Source organism: Rana temporaria, chromosome 1, assembly GCF_905171775.1.
Source record: "Rana temporaria chromosome 1, aRanTem1.1, whole genome shotgun sequence".
In the NCBI taxonomy this organism is placed as follows: domain Eukaryota; kingdom Metazoa; phylum Chordata; class Amphibia; order Anura; family Ranidae; genus Rana; species Rana temporaria.
This window is the reverse complement of record NC_053489.1, coordinates 624,596,305-624,614,403: the sequence shown is the minus strand read 5'-3', so window position 1 is coordinate 624,614,403 and position 18,099 is coordinate 624,596,305. Positions and strand designations below refer to the sequence as shown.

General features: G+C 41.8%; 1 protein-coding gene across 4 annotated transcripts in view; it reads right to left on the bottom strand.

The window, feature by feature from the left end:
* Nucleotides 1-18,099, bottom strand: part of DOK7 (docking protein 7) — a 215,926-nt gene that overhangs the window by 41,033 nt on the left and 156,794 nt on the right. For all 4 annotated transcript variants that reach the window (XM_040335349.1, XM_040335350.1, XM_040335352.1 and 1 more), the window contains 2 exons: nt 16,264-16,362; nt 10,783-11,606 (listed from right to left, as the gene is read on the bottom strand). In XM_040335349.1, coding sequence (XP_040191283.1) covers nt 10,783-11,606; nt 16,264-16,362 — 923 coding nt within the window. The remainder of the gene's footprint in view (nt 1-10,782; nt 11,607-16,263; nt 16,363-18,099) is intronic.

The window sequence follows — 18,099 nt, the reverse complement described above, 5'->3', positions numbered from 1 at the left end:
CCCACCGTGAAGCATGGAGGAGGAGGTGTGATGGTGTGGGGTGCTTTGCTGGTGACACTGTTGGGGATTTATTTGAAATTGAAGGCATACTGAACCAGCATGGCTACCACAGCACCTTGCAGCGGCATGCTATTCCATCCGGTTTGCGTTTAGTTGGACCATCATTTATTTTTCAACAGGACAATGACCCCAAACACTCCTCCAGGCTGTGTAAGGGCTATTTGACCAAGAAGGAGAGTGATGGGGTGCTGTGCCAGGTGACTACCTCTTGAAGCTCATAAAGAGAATGCCAAGAGTGTGCCAAGCAGTAATCAAAGCAAAAGGTGGCTACTTTGAAGAACCTAGAATATGAAATATATTTTCAGTTGTTTTACACTTTTTTGTTATGTATAATTCCACATGTGTTTACTCAAAGTTTTGATGCCTTCAGTGTGAATCTACAATTTTCATAGTCATGAAAATAAAGAAAACTCTTTGAATGAGAAGGTGTGTCCAAACTTTTGGTCTGTACTGTATATATATATATATATATATATATATATATATATATATATATATATATATAAACAGTTGTGCTCATAAGTTTAAAAACCCTGGCAGAATTTATGATTTCTTGGCCATTTTTCAGGGAATATGAATGATAACACAAAAACTTTTTTTTCACTCATGGTTAATGTTTGACTGAAGCCATTTATTATCAATCAACTGTGTTTACTCTTTTTAAATCATAATGAAAACAGAAACTAGCCAAATGGCCCTGATCAAAAGTTTACATACCCTAGAGATTTTTGCCTGATAACATGCACACTGTTGACACAAAGGGGTTTGAATGGCAATTAAAAGGTAGCCATCCTCACCTGTCATCAATTTGCTTGTAATTAGTGGGTGTGTATAAAAGGTCAATGAGTTTCTAGACTCCTGACAGACCCTTGCATCTTTCATCCAGTGCTGCACTGATGTTTCTGGATTCTGAGTCATAGGGAAATTAAAAGAATTGTCAAAGGATCTACGAAAAAAGGTAGTTGAACTGTATAAAACAGGAAAGGGATATACAAAGATATCCAAGGAATTGAGAATGCCAATCAGCAGTGTTCAAACTCTAATCAAGAAATGGAAAATGAGGGGTTCTGTTGAAACCAAACCACGGTCAGGTAGACCAACTAATATTTCACCCACAACTGCCAGGAAAATTGTTCGGGATGCAAAGAAAAACCCACAAATAACTTCAGGTGAAATACAGGACTCTCTGAAAACATGTGGTGTGGCTGTTTCAAGATACACAATAAATAGGCACTTGAGGAAAAATGTGCTGCATGGTCGAGTCGCCAGAATAAAGCTGTTACTACGCAAATGCCACAAAGTATCCCGCTTACAATGCGCCAAACAGCACAGAGACGAGCCACAAAAATTCTGTCACTAAGTCATTTGGAGTGATGTGACCATAAATGAGCTTTTTGGCCACAACCATAAACGCTACATTTGGAGAGGAGTCAACAAGGCCTATGATGAAAGGTACGGAGGTGGATCGCTGATGTTTTGGGGATGTGTGAGCTACAGAGGCACAGGAAATTTGGTCAAAATTGTTGGCAAGATGAATGCAGTATGTTAGAAAAAAAAATGCAGGAAAATTTGCATTTATCAGCCAGGAAGCTGAGCATGGGACGTACTTGGACATTTCAACATGACAGTGATCCAAAGCACAAGTCCAAGTTGGCCTGTCATTGGCTACAGCAGAATAAAGTGAAGGTTCTGGAGTGGTCATCTCAGTCTCCTGACCTCAATATCATTGAGCCACTCTGGGGAGATCTCAGACGTGCAGTTCATGCAAGACAGCCCAAGAATTTACAGGAACTGGAGGCTTTTTGGAAAGAGGAATGGGCAGCTTTACCATCGGAGACGATAAAGAGCCTCACCCACAAATACCACAAAAGACTTCAAGCTGTCATTGATGTAAAAGGAGGCAATACACGGTATTAAGAACAGGGGTATGTAAACTTTGATCAGGGTCATTTGGGTAGTTTCTTATGTGAGTATGATTTAAAAAGAGTAAACACAGTTGATTGATTATAAAATAAATAAATGGCTTCCGCCAAACACTAACCATTAGTGAAAGAAAAGTTTTTGTGTTACCATTCATATTCTCTGGAAAATGGCCAAGAAACCATAAATTCTGCCAGGGTGTGCAAACTTATGAGCACAACTATATATACATATATATATATATACTCAGGGCCGGTCCGCCTTATAGGCTCACTATGCAAGCCGCTTAGGGCCCCGCAAAGCTGCGGAGGGCCCCCCAAATTACTAGAGGCCCCGCCTGGTGAGAAGTCATTTTCGGCCCCTCACACCGCTTCTCAATTTGCTGGCTGCATGGGAGAATAGGTAAGAAGTCAGCACCCCCCGCTTCTCACTTTAATGTAAGATGTAATTTCCAACAGCAAAACAACACCCCCTCCCCCCGCTTCTGAACTTTAATCTTTAATGTGACATGTCACTTTCGGCAGCACCCACCCCCCGCTTCTCAACTTTAATGTGACATGTCATGTCATTTTGATTCGGGCCCCAGGGAGGTCAGGATCGGCACTGTATATACAGTATTTATATATTGTAAATAATGACAATTTTTGTAACTATCTACTTATAAATAAGTGACTTTCTCCACACAAAGTTAGTTAGTGTCAGAGTATTCCTGCCTTCTACTGCCCCATCACTTTAAGAGGGGAGGGCAAGCTCCATTACTTCCAGGAACATGCAAGAGCTCTGTCCGATTAGAATGGTCCGGCATTTGGGAGCACAGGGGACAGTGCAAGCTGTTGCAGATCTACAGTATATTGGCACCTATCGGTAACTGTGCTTTATACTACCACTATTAATACTGCTACTGCTGGACTATAATACTGCCATTAATGCTTTAAGCAGGTCTTTCTTTAAGTAACAGAGTCTCTTTAAAATCATCAGTACACACTATTTAAAACAATTCCTATAAAATGCAATATGTTGTGCTATTTAGATAGCAGTTGCATCATCAAACAAATTACAGCCTGTATTAGGGAGAAAATGATTGAGTAATTAAACATCTTTGATTATCAATTAAGTGCCTTTGTTCATATTCATCTAAGATTCTTAAAAAAGGAATTGCACACATGGAGTAATTTATATTGTGCGACTGACAACAAGATGATCTGTAATTAATTATCAGTGACTTTTCTATTGTCCTCTGCTGTTTACAAAAGTATATGTTAAAGATGTTAAGAACCAGGAGAATTCCGCTGACTTGTATCTGGAGATTAGAAGGCAGGGTCATTCCCTTATATGCTTACTGAAATTCTTTTGTTCAAACCACACTAGGCAAAAAACATTCATTCTCAAACTTAATCTTTCTCTTTTCTGACTACATTAAACTGAAATCTGACTGGTTGCTGTTTGTTATTTCACATTATCATTGCTCTCTAAACAAGTTGATCCAGTTAACCCAAATGAGTATTCTCCTACAATAATACAAGGTACCAATGTATACATTTTTGTTAGAATTGCAGCTCAGTAGCCTCTAAACCCAGGCAACTTAGGTCACCTACTCACTGATTGTTGATTGGTTGGTTTGATGATTGGTGTGAAAAAAGTAAATTTGTTGTTTTCTCAGATGCTTAGTAAGTTCTTTACTGGGTTCTGGAGCACTGAGACGTTGTAGAGCTTTGGGTGGGATAAAGACCTTCCTAGGTCACGTCCTTGGTGGTAGCCAGACCTCATTATTAGTATCAGCTGTGCACAGGCCATTATATATGTGAGCTGATTGATGCTTAGTGATCTCTCTCCCTTACGTTGTCTGCTGTGGGAAACTGTTCCTGTGTGAAAAGGCTGATTGCTGACAGAACAATAAAAATGTACATGTGCTGCCTGTTTTTTGGGGGAGAATCCATTACGGAGCACACTGTTAGTCGCCAGGAGCTGACCTGAGTTTATTTGCTCATCATGAACAGATGTTGTGTTTGTTTTATGCTATGGACATGTTGTATAAAGCCCACCTGCATTAAAACTGTGCTTGTCTGCTGCCTTGCTATAGAAAACTGCATGACAGACCTGCTTGGACTGTTCCTTGGTGTCCATGTTTTGTGCATGGTTTACCACTACAACTACTAGCTGAATCCATCTCCCTTACAACTTGGTGCACGGATGCGGGTGACACCTTACACACACAAATACCTATTGGTATAAAAGGTACACCATACACTGGTATGTCAGAAACCCTATCTGATACTCAGATGCAGGTGGTTCTTGCAGAAAAGTAGATAGATCTTTTTGAAATGACCTTGGTGAAATAACATAATTTACCATGACATTGCAACTAAGCCTCATGTCAAGTTACAGTTAAAACCTTATTCTCCGTACTTGAAGCTCAGAGAAAAGCTATTTCAAAAGAGGCACAGAAAATGCTAGACCTTGGTGACGCTTAGCCGGTGCCCTGGTAATTAAGTTGATAGAAAGGTTAGGTACATTATCACCCTCAGCCTTACTAAGGATATTGGCAAGTTCCCTTAACAGACAGGGCAAAGAAAAATACACTTTTGCAATACCAGGTGTGCTGTACCAGTGTCTGTTCCTCCCTTTTGGCTTACATGGGGCTCTGGCCTGATTCCAAAGAATGATGGGCCCCATTCTTAAGCTCCAAAAACCATATGCTTTGGCATATCTAGATATTGTTGTTGACATGTTTAATCTTGACTGGGATTCCCACCTACAGAAGATCCATTTGTAAGACTAGGTTAACAGCCAATCCAAAAAATGCTCAAAAGGGCTTGAAGAAGCCCAATGTTTGGGCTACATCATTTGGCAAGGGGTTCAAGCCTCCAATGGAAAATAGTTTTTTTGTACAAACAGATATGGCTATTTTTTTCCTGGGAGTATTCTTGTCTCAATAAATCATTGGAAAAGAACATCCAATACCATACCACAGCTGGTATTTAAACCCTGCATAGAGCTTTGGTTACGACTCCTACGAGAACGACAACTAAGTCATGGCAACAGGCTAGGGAGGTCTATAAGGCCGATTCCAATCTTTCCTCTCATATGCCACGGCTTCAACACTTTTTTGGTTTGCCAGATCCCCAGCTCTGGGCATCTAAGGAGATTACATCTCGTAAACATATCTTTACAGCTGGCAGGGCTTCTGCTTCTTCTCAGAGATGAGGGAAAAATACTCTATACCCATCTCTATACCCATACTCTATACCCATCTCAATGACCTTTAGTAACTGTAACTGTGACTTTTTTTTTAAATACATACAATTTTTTTTATTTATAATGCTTTCTTTTTTTTTTTAGGAAGGGGGGGGGGTGTCAGTGTGTTTTTTATTTTATTTTTTTATTATTTTCTACAATAATTTTTTTATTCTTTTTTTTATTCTTTATTTCTTTTTTTTTCAGCCCTGTTGGGAGGGCTTTGGTGAGATATCAGGGGTCTTAACAGACCTCTGACATCTCCCCTTTGAGACATAGAAAGGGACTAGGGACACATGTTCCCCAGTCCCTTTCTCAGCAGCATCAGCTGCGCTGAAAATGAATGGAGTGAAGACAGCGTCTTCTCTTCATTCATATACTGAAACATTGTAATTACAGTTTACGATGTTTCAGTTATGTGAATGGACCGAGTGAGTCAGTGATCACTGACTCTGTCCATTCGGAGCAGTAAGGAGCTGGATTTACCGGCTCCTACCCCGCTCTCCATCCTCACAGTTCCAGGGGGTGGAGGAGGAGCACGGAAGGGGAGAGAAACATGGCGGGATACACGGAGGAATACACGGCGGGAATACACAGAGGAATACATGGCGGGAATACATGGAGGAATATACGGCGGGAATACATGGAGGAATACACGGAGGAATACACGGCGGGAATACACGGCGGAATACACAGAGGAATAGCAGGAATACACGGGAGGAATACCCGGCGGGAATACACGGAGGAATACACGGCGGGAATACACAGAGGAATACACGGCGGGAATACCTAGTAATTGCGGTAACGCCGCCCAAGTAATGGGAACGGCGTTACCATGAGGGGAAGAGTAATCAGTTAGATTACTCATTACCCTCAAAAGTAACTGCGTTAAATAACGGCGTTTACTTTAACGCAGTTACTGACAACACTGGGTATTTACCCCGATGTTAGTCCCCTATGCTCACAGTGCCAATCCTTCCTAGGTACCTTCTTTCATATGGTGTGAATGTGTCCCCATATCTGTCCGTTTTGGAAGAAGGTGAGAGAAGTTTTGAATGGTTTTGGTGACTTGTCCCTTGGGCAAAATACGGCTTTGGCACTACTAGGAGGTATGGAGGATATCGTAGCCACCAGGCATCTAAAATTGTTTCTCTTCTACTCTTTGAATTATGCTAGAAGGGAAATCCTCCTCAGATAGAAAGAGTCCCCACCAACGGTTAATACCTGGATAGCTGTAGTGAATTCTGTCTTGCCATTATACAGATTGACTTATGAGAGCAGGAATTGTCCAAAAAAAATTGATAAGGTCTGGTCGCAATGGATAGATGCATTTGGTTAGATGTCTCAAGGAACTTCATAGACAGCCTATATATTACTCTTTTGTATGCACCCTCACCTTTTCCCCCTTCCAGTCCTGTCTCCCCTCCCTTCCCCTTTCTTACTAGTACCTAAAACTTAGTACAAATCAAACTAGTTCATCAAAATAAACATATTTACTCTGTAGTCTTAAATATATTTTGGATTTCCCAATTTTCTTTAATTATTAAAGTCTTAATGCAAGCCACATTTTTCTTTGAAGGGCAGGGAAGAGTTGCTAACATGGTCACCAACACAAGAAGTAAGAGAAATCCCTGCAATGCGGGGGAGGGGGGGACATGTTGTTGTTGTTAGCTGAAATCATTGGCAGGTTTTATTTTTCCATCTGTGCGTTCTTGTATGGTAATGGGGATAGAAAGTAAGGGAAATTCTAACCAACAGAGATTGTATCCCTTCCCCAACTCTACTCAGAAATAAAAAATGAGTCCTTACACATAATGGAATTGACCCTTGCATCACCTCCTATGCCAGTCTCCTGTTTTTCCAGCTTTTTTCTGATATTCTGCATAATGCAGTCATATAGTTATTACCACTTTGCACAGTGTCACACATTGCTTCAATAGAATTTATGATGAAAACTACACGAGATCCAGAGAGATTGTTATCCCAGCTTGTTTTAAATGTGCAAATTGGTATCATTAAATTATTGAAAGTGAGCCTGCAAAGAGCACAAATTACTTCTTCATGGTGTAATGAAGACAAGCACTCCAAGGCCTAATTTAAGGAACACATTAATCTGAACTCTGATATGTATGTAGGGCACCATTTATTCTCTAAAGAGGAAAAACGGGGCAGTCTGTCTATACATTGAAGCTGAGTCTCATAGCTTAAAGACATCAGAACATCACAATTTATTCTATATCCTCTCAGGCGATGTCTCATCCAGGTAATGAGTACGACATGGCCTTTTAGAGAACACACATACTTTTCAAATATAATGGATATATATATATGGTTTGCAGCTTATAAACAAACCTAGTAGGGTTTGGTCTTTAGTGTTGAATTACATTTATCACTTTGGAGGAGCACAGAGTATAGAGATGAACTTAGATGAAAAGAGTCATCCAATACATGAAAATTAATTCTCAAATTTGAGAGACAACAGCAGACAGAACCAACTGTTATACACTATAAGGGGTAATATTTCACATGAATGTTATTAGGGCTGCAGAAAAGGATCTACTTTTAAAGGTATACTTCTAAACTCATCGAGTTGTGTTCTCTTACCAAAATTGTGACCTTCTTTTATAAGTCCTGCAGAGAAAACCAAAGAAGCTACACATGGTTCTTCATCTCTTCCAAGCTATTCATGCACCCCCTTTAGCCATTCAGCTGTGACCCCTTAGCCCTGCCATGTTCTGCCACAATTTTCCATCAGTGTTCCACCAATCGTTCACTTCATCTCTTGCCTGTTTTGGCACATCTAATATCCTGACAAACTTTTACCCCTTGCCTGCATGGACAACAGGCGCACTTTGCTATTTTTTCTTAAAAGAGTAACTCAGATTTTGCATAGCAGAAAAGCATAGCACATACAATTGTTACTCAAGCCATTTTATGTTTTTAACTAGGGTTGCACCGTTACCACTTTTTTAACACCGGGTACGAATGCCGATACTTTTTTGCCAGTACTCGCCGATACCAATTACCAATACCTATTGTGTAGGTGGGGGGGGGGGGTGTTAGGAAGTTGGGGTGAGGGCAGGGTGGGGAGTAGAGGGGTAAGTTAATGCAGGGTGGGGTAAAATAGGGATTGTGGGGTGGGAGAGTTGGGATGGAAAAGGCTGTGATCGCTGGGGAAAGACATGGGCACAGCTGGAGGGGGAAGGAGGAGGCAACACAGGGTGGGCACAGTACAGGGGGGTAGGAGGGCGCAGTACAGGGCGTTAGGTACAGACACTGTGCTGTATATTATATACAGACTGGTGTGTTTAACATATAACATATACAGTACGGGAGCTGCGGTGGCTCAACGCGATTGGCACTGCGCTGACAAGCCATTCACCTCTGCAGCTAGGGGTTCGGATCCCAGTCTCAGCTACATGTGAATTGAGTTTGGTGGTCTCAGCCCGGCTATCGGTGGGTGTGCTATGCGAGGTAAACCTGCGCTTAGTACGCCCACCCCCCTCCCACAAAAACCACCACACTTACACGCACTCGAAATTGGGTTAACATGCACGCACTTTGACCACGCGGTCTCTAAAAAGAGAGGCGAAGGACTAACGGGGCTGGTTGAGCGGGCTAGATCCTCTCACTCCCTTATAGGGAGTCCCTCTGCCCCATTGGGCTTCAAAGCGGAGCAGGTAGGGCGGGCTGTGTGGGAGGACCCCCTCATTCACCCACCATTGCCACCCGGGGCATGGAGAAAGGTGGCAGATTGCCTCTGGGGGAGGCCTGCCTACTCCCAACTCCTGCAGTCCGGCTCCTCTCTCGAGTACACGCACAAAATACACTTTAGAAAATAAATAAATAATAACATATACAGTAAAGGGGGTTATTTACGAAAGGCAAATCCACTTTGCACTACAAGTGCAAACTACAAGGGCAAAGTGCACTTGAAATTGCACTGAAAGTGCACTTGGAAGTGCAGTCACTGTAAATCTAAGGGGTAGATCTTAAATGAGGTGAAGCTCTGCTGATTTTATTATCCAATCATGTACAAGCTAAAATGCTGTTTTTTATTTTCCTTGCATGTCCCCCTCGGATCTACAGCGACTGCACTTCCAAGTGCACTTTCGGTGCAATTTTAAGTGCACTTTTAGTTTTCACTTGTAGTGCAAAGTGGATTTGCCTTCAGTAAATAACCCCCACAGTGTTGGGGTACAGATTGGTCTGTATATACTGTATGGTGCTAGTGTATTAGGCCAGTCTGTACCCTGTTGATACTGTACTGTACATACTACACAAACCTCTTTGCAGGACTTGCTCCCCTCAATACTTGGTTCTGCTTCCAGGGACACTTCCACAGCTGCCCCACACTATAGAAACACACATGCTGATGCTGTCCAGCCCCTTGCCCTTGACGATCCATTCTCTGCCATTGGATAGCAGCCAACCAGCAATCCAGCCTAGCAGCCAGCTCTATCTCTGTGCAGGAACAGGAAGGGAGGAGTCATAACATTACCCACCCTCTTCTTGTTTACAGAGGTAGGAGAGGATCGCTGCAGTGCTGCATAATAAAAAAAGACAGCCAGGAGCAGGAGTGTCAGTGTGGCCAGACTTTCAGACTGTTCCTACTGTGCTGAGGATTTTCCCACCGTCCTGTCCTGGCGCCGTAAGGCGCATACTGCTCCGAACCCCACTGGAGGGGAGGAGGAAGCATCCTGCCCCCAGATGACGTCACTTTTGGTATCGGTTTTCGGTATCGGAGCATTTGTGTGAGTACTGATACATCCAAAAATGCCTAGTATCAGCACCGAAACTGATACCAGTATCGGTGCATCAGTATTTTTACCAATTGTTCTCCATTATGACTTCCAACCAAGTATATTTTTTCATATCCCTGATGTAAAGCGCTGCGCTATATAAATTCTGTATAATAATACATGATTACAGAACTCCACTAGAAATGTCCTGCCCTGGACTTCCTGCTTTCCACGGCTGTTTCTCAATTGTTTCAACTGGGGCTGATCATTACACCAAAGCAGGCACACCCTCTCACTCAGCATGCCGGAGGAAGAGAATGAAAGGAATATACGTTTATGGATATAAGAGCGTGCAATAAGGGCTTCCCAAATTCTTGTAAATATGGCGAAGATTATTTGTTTTTTTCTTTTAACAATAGTGGAATTACACTTAAAATTCCTGGTCGGGACAACAACAAGGACAGTAATAAAATGCAATGACTAGCAGCTATTAGTGAAGGTAGACACGAGTTGTAATTTGACAGTAACTGGGTATGCTTGCCTAGTAGCATCCAGTACACCCTTGAGTGTGTGAGCATATAATAATATAAAACTTTGATCCAGGGAATATTTGATTGCCTCTTGGGGGATCAGGAAGGATTTTTTCCCCTGCTGGAGCAAATTTTATCGTGATTTTTTTTGCCTTCCTCTGGATTAACTGTAGATATAGGATAATTATAGGATAGTGTGTATGTAGGTTTTTTAATTGTGTGTGTGTGTGTTTTTTCTTTTTTGGTTGAACTGGATGTACTTCTTTAACCAGATTAACCATGTAACAACAGTTTACCTTTAGTCCTCCGCATACCGGGCAAGCTGCAAAAAGTGCCCTTGTAACACCAGGATGGGGGCTACAGATTTCACAAGTGTCACTTGTGCCTGTAGCAGCCAAGTCACTCCCTTTTGGTTCAGTTCCCTGTGGCTGTGCTTTTGTAGCTGTCCACTTTGGAACAAAATCCACACAGGATTCATCACCTGAGTCTTTGCTTTCTGACAGTAACGTTGAGGCTCTGGCCTCTCCATGGGGTACCAATAGCTTAGCATCACTAATGTTTTGAGTTCCTTGTGCCTGGTCCTTGGATAAAGTGGAATCTGAACTCTTGTGTTGAGGTTCTCGAGCAGCTGCCTGTAATACACTTCGGGGTGTGTCATAGAGATGTCTGACAGAGGCAGGAATCTGATATTCAGACCCTCTCTGTGGATCAGCATGCTGACACGTGCATAGATTTTGTTCTGTAGCCATGGTTAAGGGTAAGCTAAGCAATGACCCAAACTCTTCACCCTGGCAAATGTCCAGGCTCTCAGCATAGGAGGAAAAGCTCCCTGAGTAGGAAGAGTGACTGCCCGTAGCTATGCCACTGTCAGAAGAGCTTTGACGTCCAATTTCTTGTAAATGTCTAGATGCAGCAGGCTTGGGAGGTGGCTTGGAGGCACGAAAGGCATCAGAATAGGATTTATCTTCTCCCAGGTGGATGCCCTTTGCTGCTGGCATCCCATGACTCTCCGCGGATGTGCTAGCTGAAGAAGGCTCTGCCCATATGGTCAGTCTGCTTCCTGCACTGGCATCCGAATGGCTGGTGTCTGAGGAAGAGCTGGATATACTTCTATCATCACCTGAAACAAACAAGCAAATATATTATTAAAGTAGAGATGAAATCATCAGAATTGAGAGGATTTATTTGGTATAGGCTAATAGGCTGTTCACTTTGTTGGGGAATTTTCCCTTAGCTTAGTAAATGTGTTAAAAATTCACTTTATATAAAAAAAAAAAAAATCAAGTGCAAGGAAATGTTTATTTTATTTTTTATTTTTGCTTGTACATGTATTCTGTGCATTAATATACATGTGGGGTTATTTACGAAAGGCAAATCCACTTTGCACTACAAGTGCAAACTACAAGTTCAAAGTGCACTTGAAATTGCACTGAAAGTGCACTTGGAAATGCAGTTGCTGTAAATCTGAGGGGTAGATCTGAAATGAGGGGAAGCTCTGCTGATTTTATGATCCAATCATTATCCTTGCATGTCCCCCTCGGATCTACAGCGACTGCACTTCCAAGTGCACTTTGCACTTGTAGTTTACACTTGTAGTGCAAAGTGAATTTGCCTTTAGTAAATAACGCCCATTATGTTAAGGCAGCATATTCATCTGGAACAGACTGCCAACAAAGCACAACTTACCTAAAATCAGATAAGCATGACTTATTAAAATGCAATTGGTTCCCATCTGTGCAATGTGGTGTGCAGAAATACACGTGCATTTGCAAGATGTACTGGGGTGCCATTCAAAAAGGAATTTTACTTTGCTATGTGGTAACACTTGATGTATGGGATATTTTTATCCTATAATCATACTCACCTAGGTGGATGCAGCATCGGTCCGATGCTGCATCTGTCCCCTGTCGCCTCTGCACTGAGAACCGAGCGATCAAACACCACCAATGGCATGGTTCTCTCACCTCTCCGAGCAGAGAGTGGCTGCCTGTCAATCAGCAGCTCTGCTTCTCCATGCTAATTGGAGCGCTGAGCTGTGGAGGGACAGGGAGCGGCCATCTCAGCGGCTTGCTGAGAGGCTGAGATGCCGATCAGTCCAGGCACCTGGCGGATCCAGACTTCCAGAGCCAGGATGACGCGGTACCTGTACTGATCTTGGTGATGTCACGAGAGAGCGGACCTCAGACTTTAGTCCTGTGACCCATAGAAGAACCCCTGCTGAATACGCTCAGGCTGGACTTCTCCTTTAATGTCACTGGTTCCGACAAAGTGTCACTTAGTGTCCAATTGTCCGCTGCAATATCGCAGTCGCTGATTGCCGCCATTACTAGAAAATTTCCAGTATATATTATATAGTTTGTAGATGCTATAACTTTTGCACAAATCAATATTGTTGTTTTTTTTTTTACCAAAGACCTTTAAAATTCAGATGTGAGACCAGCCTGAACAAAGTATAATGTTTTTTGGTTGGTTAATTTTATCTTTTTTTTTTTTTCTTTGTGCAAATGCATTTAAAATGTAAAAATGTATGTGGTTTTCTAATTATTTATTTTAAATGTTTATTTTACAAACAGACACTGAATATCCTCTAGAACAATTGTGCACTTAAAGCGCGTTTTTTAATTTAATTTAATTTAATTTTTGTGTTTTTTGGTGCGGAAATTATTTATATAATTACTGAATACTAGCTCCATTCATAATACTCATTACTGCAAGCTTGAAAACACCTTGCTGCTGATGTCTAAAAAAGTGTGGTAACAGGAGCTCTATAGCAGCCTAGCAGTGTACATCTATCTGTCCTTCATGCATTGCATTGCAGAGCAAGGATGCAGTCATAAAGTGTATTTTGTATTCCTAAGCATAAGTAACAACATAAAATAGAACAGAAAAGAGATACAAAATTGGATTTTTTTAATTAAAAAAAAAAACCCTATTACAAGTCACAATCCCATACAATCTGTGCAAGAAAATAGGTATGTGAACCACACAAATAGGATAATCTATGAATGATTCTGTAAATGTAATATACATGCAAGCGCAGAATGATTTATTTCTGCTCGGTATTTAAACTGTAATTTATGTAGGAAGAGGTTGATACAGAACGTCGATACAGAGAGCTTCCATTGTATAATATACACTGAGATTGACTGTATTCATGTTCCCTTGGGTATTATGTGGTTGTTTCCTGGATATGGATTTTATTGAGAATTCATGTAAATCAATCATAGGCTTCATCTATGTCTATTCTCTGGTAACAGGTACTATCTGTCTAGATAAATTTGTAGACTCGCTCAGTAATTATTCTTTGTACATTACTGCTTTCACAAGGGCATCAATTTATTTTCTATCTAGCTTTCTTCCTATTGATTTATTATATTTGCCAATATTTTGAAAATACTTAAAAAAAAAATTGTGTGCTGTTGCTGACAAAACATTTAGTATCTATGTACTAACCCAGGCCATACACTATTTTTTTTTTTTATGTACTAACCCAGGCCATACAATCCTATAATGGTAAATTCGTTTTTTTTACCTGCTTCATAACCAAGGGTAAAAAAAACGTAATGCGGAGTTCCACCCATTTAAAAGTCACATTTAATAATCAGACACTCACCTGTCCCACGGTCCATCGAAGAGAGCGCAGGAAGCCCTGATTCTCTCCCCCTCCTCTTCGCGGCGCCGGCATTCTAACTGTGGGCACCTGGCTGTGATTGGCCGGGCAAACTTTTGGGACCTGTGATGTGTCCCAGAAGATTGCAGGGAGGGAGAGGGGAGAGGTGATCTTCCTTCCAGCACAGCGGCGCCAGGGGAGAAAGTGCAAGCTGGGTGCCTATAAAAAGTGGATACCCACTCCTCCTTCCAAAAAAAGACAGGGGGTCATCAGCACTTAAAGCAGAATTTCCATTTTTGGGTGGAACTCTGCTTTAATGGGAAGACCCAATTTCGCAATTTTGACATGTGTTAGTAAGGCTGGCCATACACTATACAAATTTCTTGTTCAACTTTCTTTTAGATTTACCAAAACCATATAATATGAGGTCAAACCTAAACCCTTTCAATTTGTATGGAATCAGGCAGACCCTTGCACTACATAGTTGAAGGTAAATCTAAAGGAAATTGAATAAGAAAATTGTATAGTGTATGGCCAGCATAAAAGTGAACATTTGATCACAACTACTTTGTGTATTCCAAACGGATTATAGCTTTTTTTTCAGTCGGTATTTAAGCAAGTCTGCTGCAAGTTCTGGTTCAGTTATGTTGTGCAATAGTCCTCCCACCACAGGGGTCAATGTGGCTGCATTTTCATGCTATAGACTTGTGGAGCTCTTGCTTTAGACTCGCCACTGCAACTTTGCTCTTACTAGAGACTTCCTATTAAATTTTGCTACAAATTGGTGTCCACTAGAAATTGTGCTTTAAGTGCTCTGCAAGTGTACAACCTGCCAGTGAAAATGTGCATTAAGTTAACAGACTTACAATTCAACCCTGCCACAAATTTGTGGCGAGTTATCCTTGCTATCTGGGATGTCGCTAGCAATGCTAATAAAGTGATCAGTCATAATACTGTACACCAGGGATATGCAATTAGTGGACCTCCAGCTGTTGCAGATCTACATGTCCCATGAGTCATAGCAAGACTCTGATAGCCACAAGCATGACACCCAGAGGCAGAGGCACTTGTAATTTTGTAACAGCTGGCGGTCCACTAATTGCATATCCCTGCTGTACACTGTCACTGTACTAATGACACTGGCTGGGTGACAGGGGCAATCAGGAGGGTAATCAAAGGGTTAACTGTGTGCCCAACAAGTATATGATGTGGGTTGATTTGACTGGCTTTTCATCCTAATCTCAGCTCTGAGTGGTAAGTGAGATCAAGTGAGATCAGTGAGAAAGAAGCAGCTAGCTATGTACACTGTGTTTACAAACACAGTGATTTATGTGCTGTTAGCCACATTAGCAGGTTTAAAGCCAAAATCATTGGCTGTGAGCCTGGTGACAAACCCGTGCAGTGTCCAACCACAGTGACAATGGCAGGCAGCACGCCAGCAGTAGATGTAAAACTTCTGGTCGGGAATCAGCGAACGTGTAAACCTCTGAAATGATTTACTGTGTGGTCACTGTGGTCCATTACTCTCCCAGTAGAGAATGACACATATACAGGGCCTTTTTTTTAGCGGGAACACAGTTCAGGAGCCTTCAGGACTTGCACCCAGGGCCACGGCCCCCCTCGCACCCCCCACGCTACGCCACTGCCCCTCAGCTTCTGGATTGCCATGGCAGGCTATGAATTCAGCTAAGCTACATGTGTCACCAGCTTGTGAGTTCCCAATGTATTCCTATGAAGGATCCTCCATCAGCTTCTTCACTGGAATATAGAAATATCTCAGAACAGTAATGGCAAGATGGTGCTGGGGTATGTTGCAGGGTCAATTGATAATGGATGCTGGGGAATCTATTGTTGGAAGCAGTCCATTGTTGCTTCTTGGATTTGCTGTTGATGGGGGGCTCTATTGTTTCTGGCTGCAGGGGATCTATTTTACTGATGTTCTTGTTAATCTTGGCAAATTCCATACAAATTACTTAGCACCACAAAATGTTACATGCTTCTGTATTCTCTAAAAGGGGCAGTACTGGGAGATGAGTAGGGGTTGGAACCAAGGGACGGTGCTCGAAGGTGGGTAGGGGGTGGAGCCATGGGAAAACTCTGAAAGGGGGAGTTCCTGCAGTTCTATCATGACAGATGCCCTTTTATATATTGTAATTCTTTTCCTTACCTCCTAGGCTGTGATGAGACAGCATGCTAAGGCGCTTCTCCAACTGTAGGGTTTCATGGGCCACTCTGTCCTCCATGTAAGCAGGGTTTAAATTTGGATCTTAAAGCAAACAAACATGTTATCAGTTGGCAACTTAAGATTTGTGAATTTATGTACCAAAAAATAATACATAATATTGCTATTACACCATCAAATTATTCTTCATAAATGAGCAAAATATATAAAATGAAACATTCATATAACATCACACAAATATATTTTTCTGGAGTGCAGTAAGGGAGAATTTTTTTACCCCTCACCAGCATCGACTCACAGCTAAGTGGAGGTCAGCCCTGCTCACCAGCGATCAAGGACAGGCCAGCCCCGCTGCTGCACATGACCCTATTCGCCCAATCACAGGGCGCCAGTGGGAACATGGCGGACGAGGCACAGAGACACAGGAAATTCAAATTAGGAGGACGGAGCTGGACACACACACACTGGTGTGGGATTTCCCCCCCCCCCCCAATGTTGCACCCAGGGCCACGGCCCCCCTCGCACCCCCCACGCTACGCCACTGCCCCTCAGCTCCTGGATTGCCATGGCAGGCTATGAATTCAGCTAAGCTACATGTGTCACCAGCTTGTGAGTTCCCAATGTATTCCTATGAAGGATCCTCCATCAGCTTCTTCACTGGAATATAGAAATATCTCAGAACAGTAATTGCTCAAAGCTGGCCATACACCAGTAGAATTTTGTTTGAAAAAAAGTGTTTTTTGAGCGTTTGTTTGATTTTCTAATAGTTAATGGGAACAAATGGATGATGGTTTTGAACTGTATAGATGAAGGTGAAGGAAGGAATTTTTTTTCTCAAATGAATGAAGTTTTAACTCTTCATTTGAGATTTAATTTAAAATAAAATCATACTTATTGTTTTGTACAATTGCATCCCTAAATTGAAGGTAGTACGCAAACCATTTGGGTGTCAGCCGGATGAAATTTATCAGGGTCTTCGTATGAAATCTGTCAAGCTTATAGGGGTACTATTGAATGCTGTGACAAATGATTTTTCTGGATTTCTTTACAAACGTTTGAATGGCCAGCTTAGTCTGTAAGAAGTGGTGGGAGATCGCCCTCCAAAATAATAATAGTAATTTGAATTGGCGTGATATTATTATGTTTTCCCCTTGCCGTAACACAATAAGACCCATTAACGGTGTTCTAACCAAGAAACAGAGTAAATGTAATTAAAATAAGCTTCTGCATGCCATTCTAATAATAGTAGGTGGTAATTCTTTTAGAATTTTCCATTCTTCACAGATTTATTTTGCACATCCCACAGCCTTCTCCTCCTTTGCAACCCTAAACCCTTTAGGATACTGAGCCGTCAGTATGCATGTTTATAATTGGATTTGCAGTGCATTCTGGGGCATAAAGCATTAGCACATAGAGTACATACTTCCCCTTTAGTCCTATCATGCGCAGAGTAAGAACCTATATAGAGCCACATTACATTGTGTCATCCTAAAGAAATGTCATTGTGCAATCCTTACACAGCATGATATCTAAATCCTACCGGGGATTAATGTTGTAGAAAACAGCAGTATAATAAAAACATAAACAATACACAGCATTGTAAAGCATGGGGATGCCATTCATCGGACAGCAACTCATAATTTCCTATCAGTGTCAGATGCAGTAGGGCTCATTCACACAAGCATGCAAGCGATATGCATCGTACAATGCGTGGGGGCTGGTATGAAAAGTGAAGGGTGGCGTGATACATTGTTACAGAGCATTGCACTCTACTTTTTTTCAACTTTATTGAAATGTGACAAAATTACTTTAATTTAACTG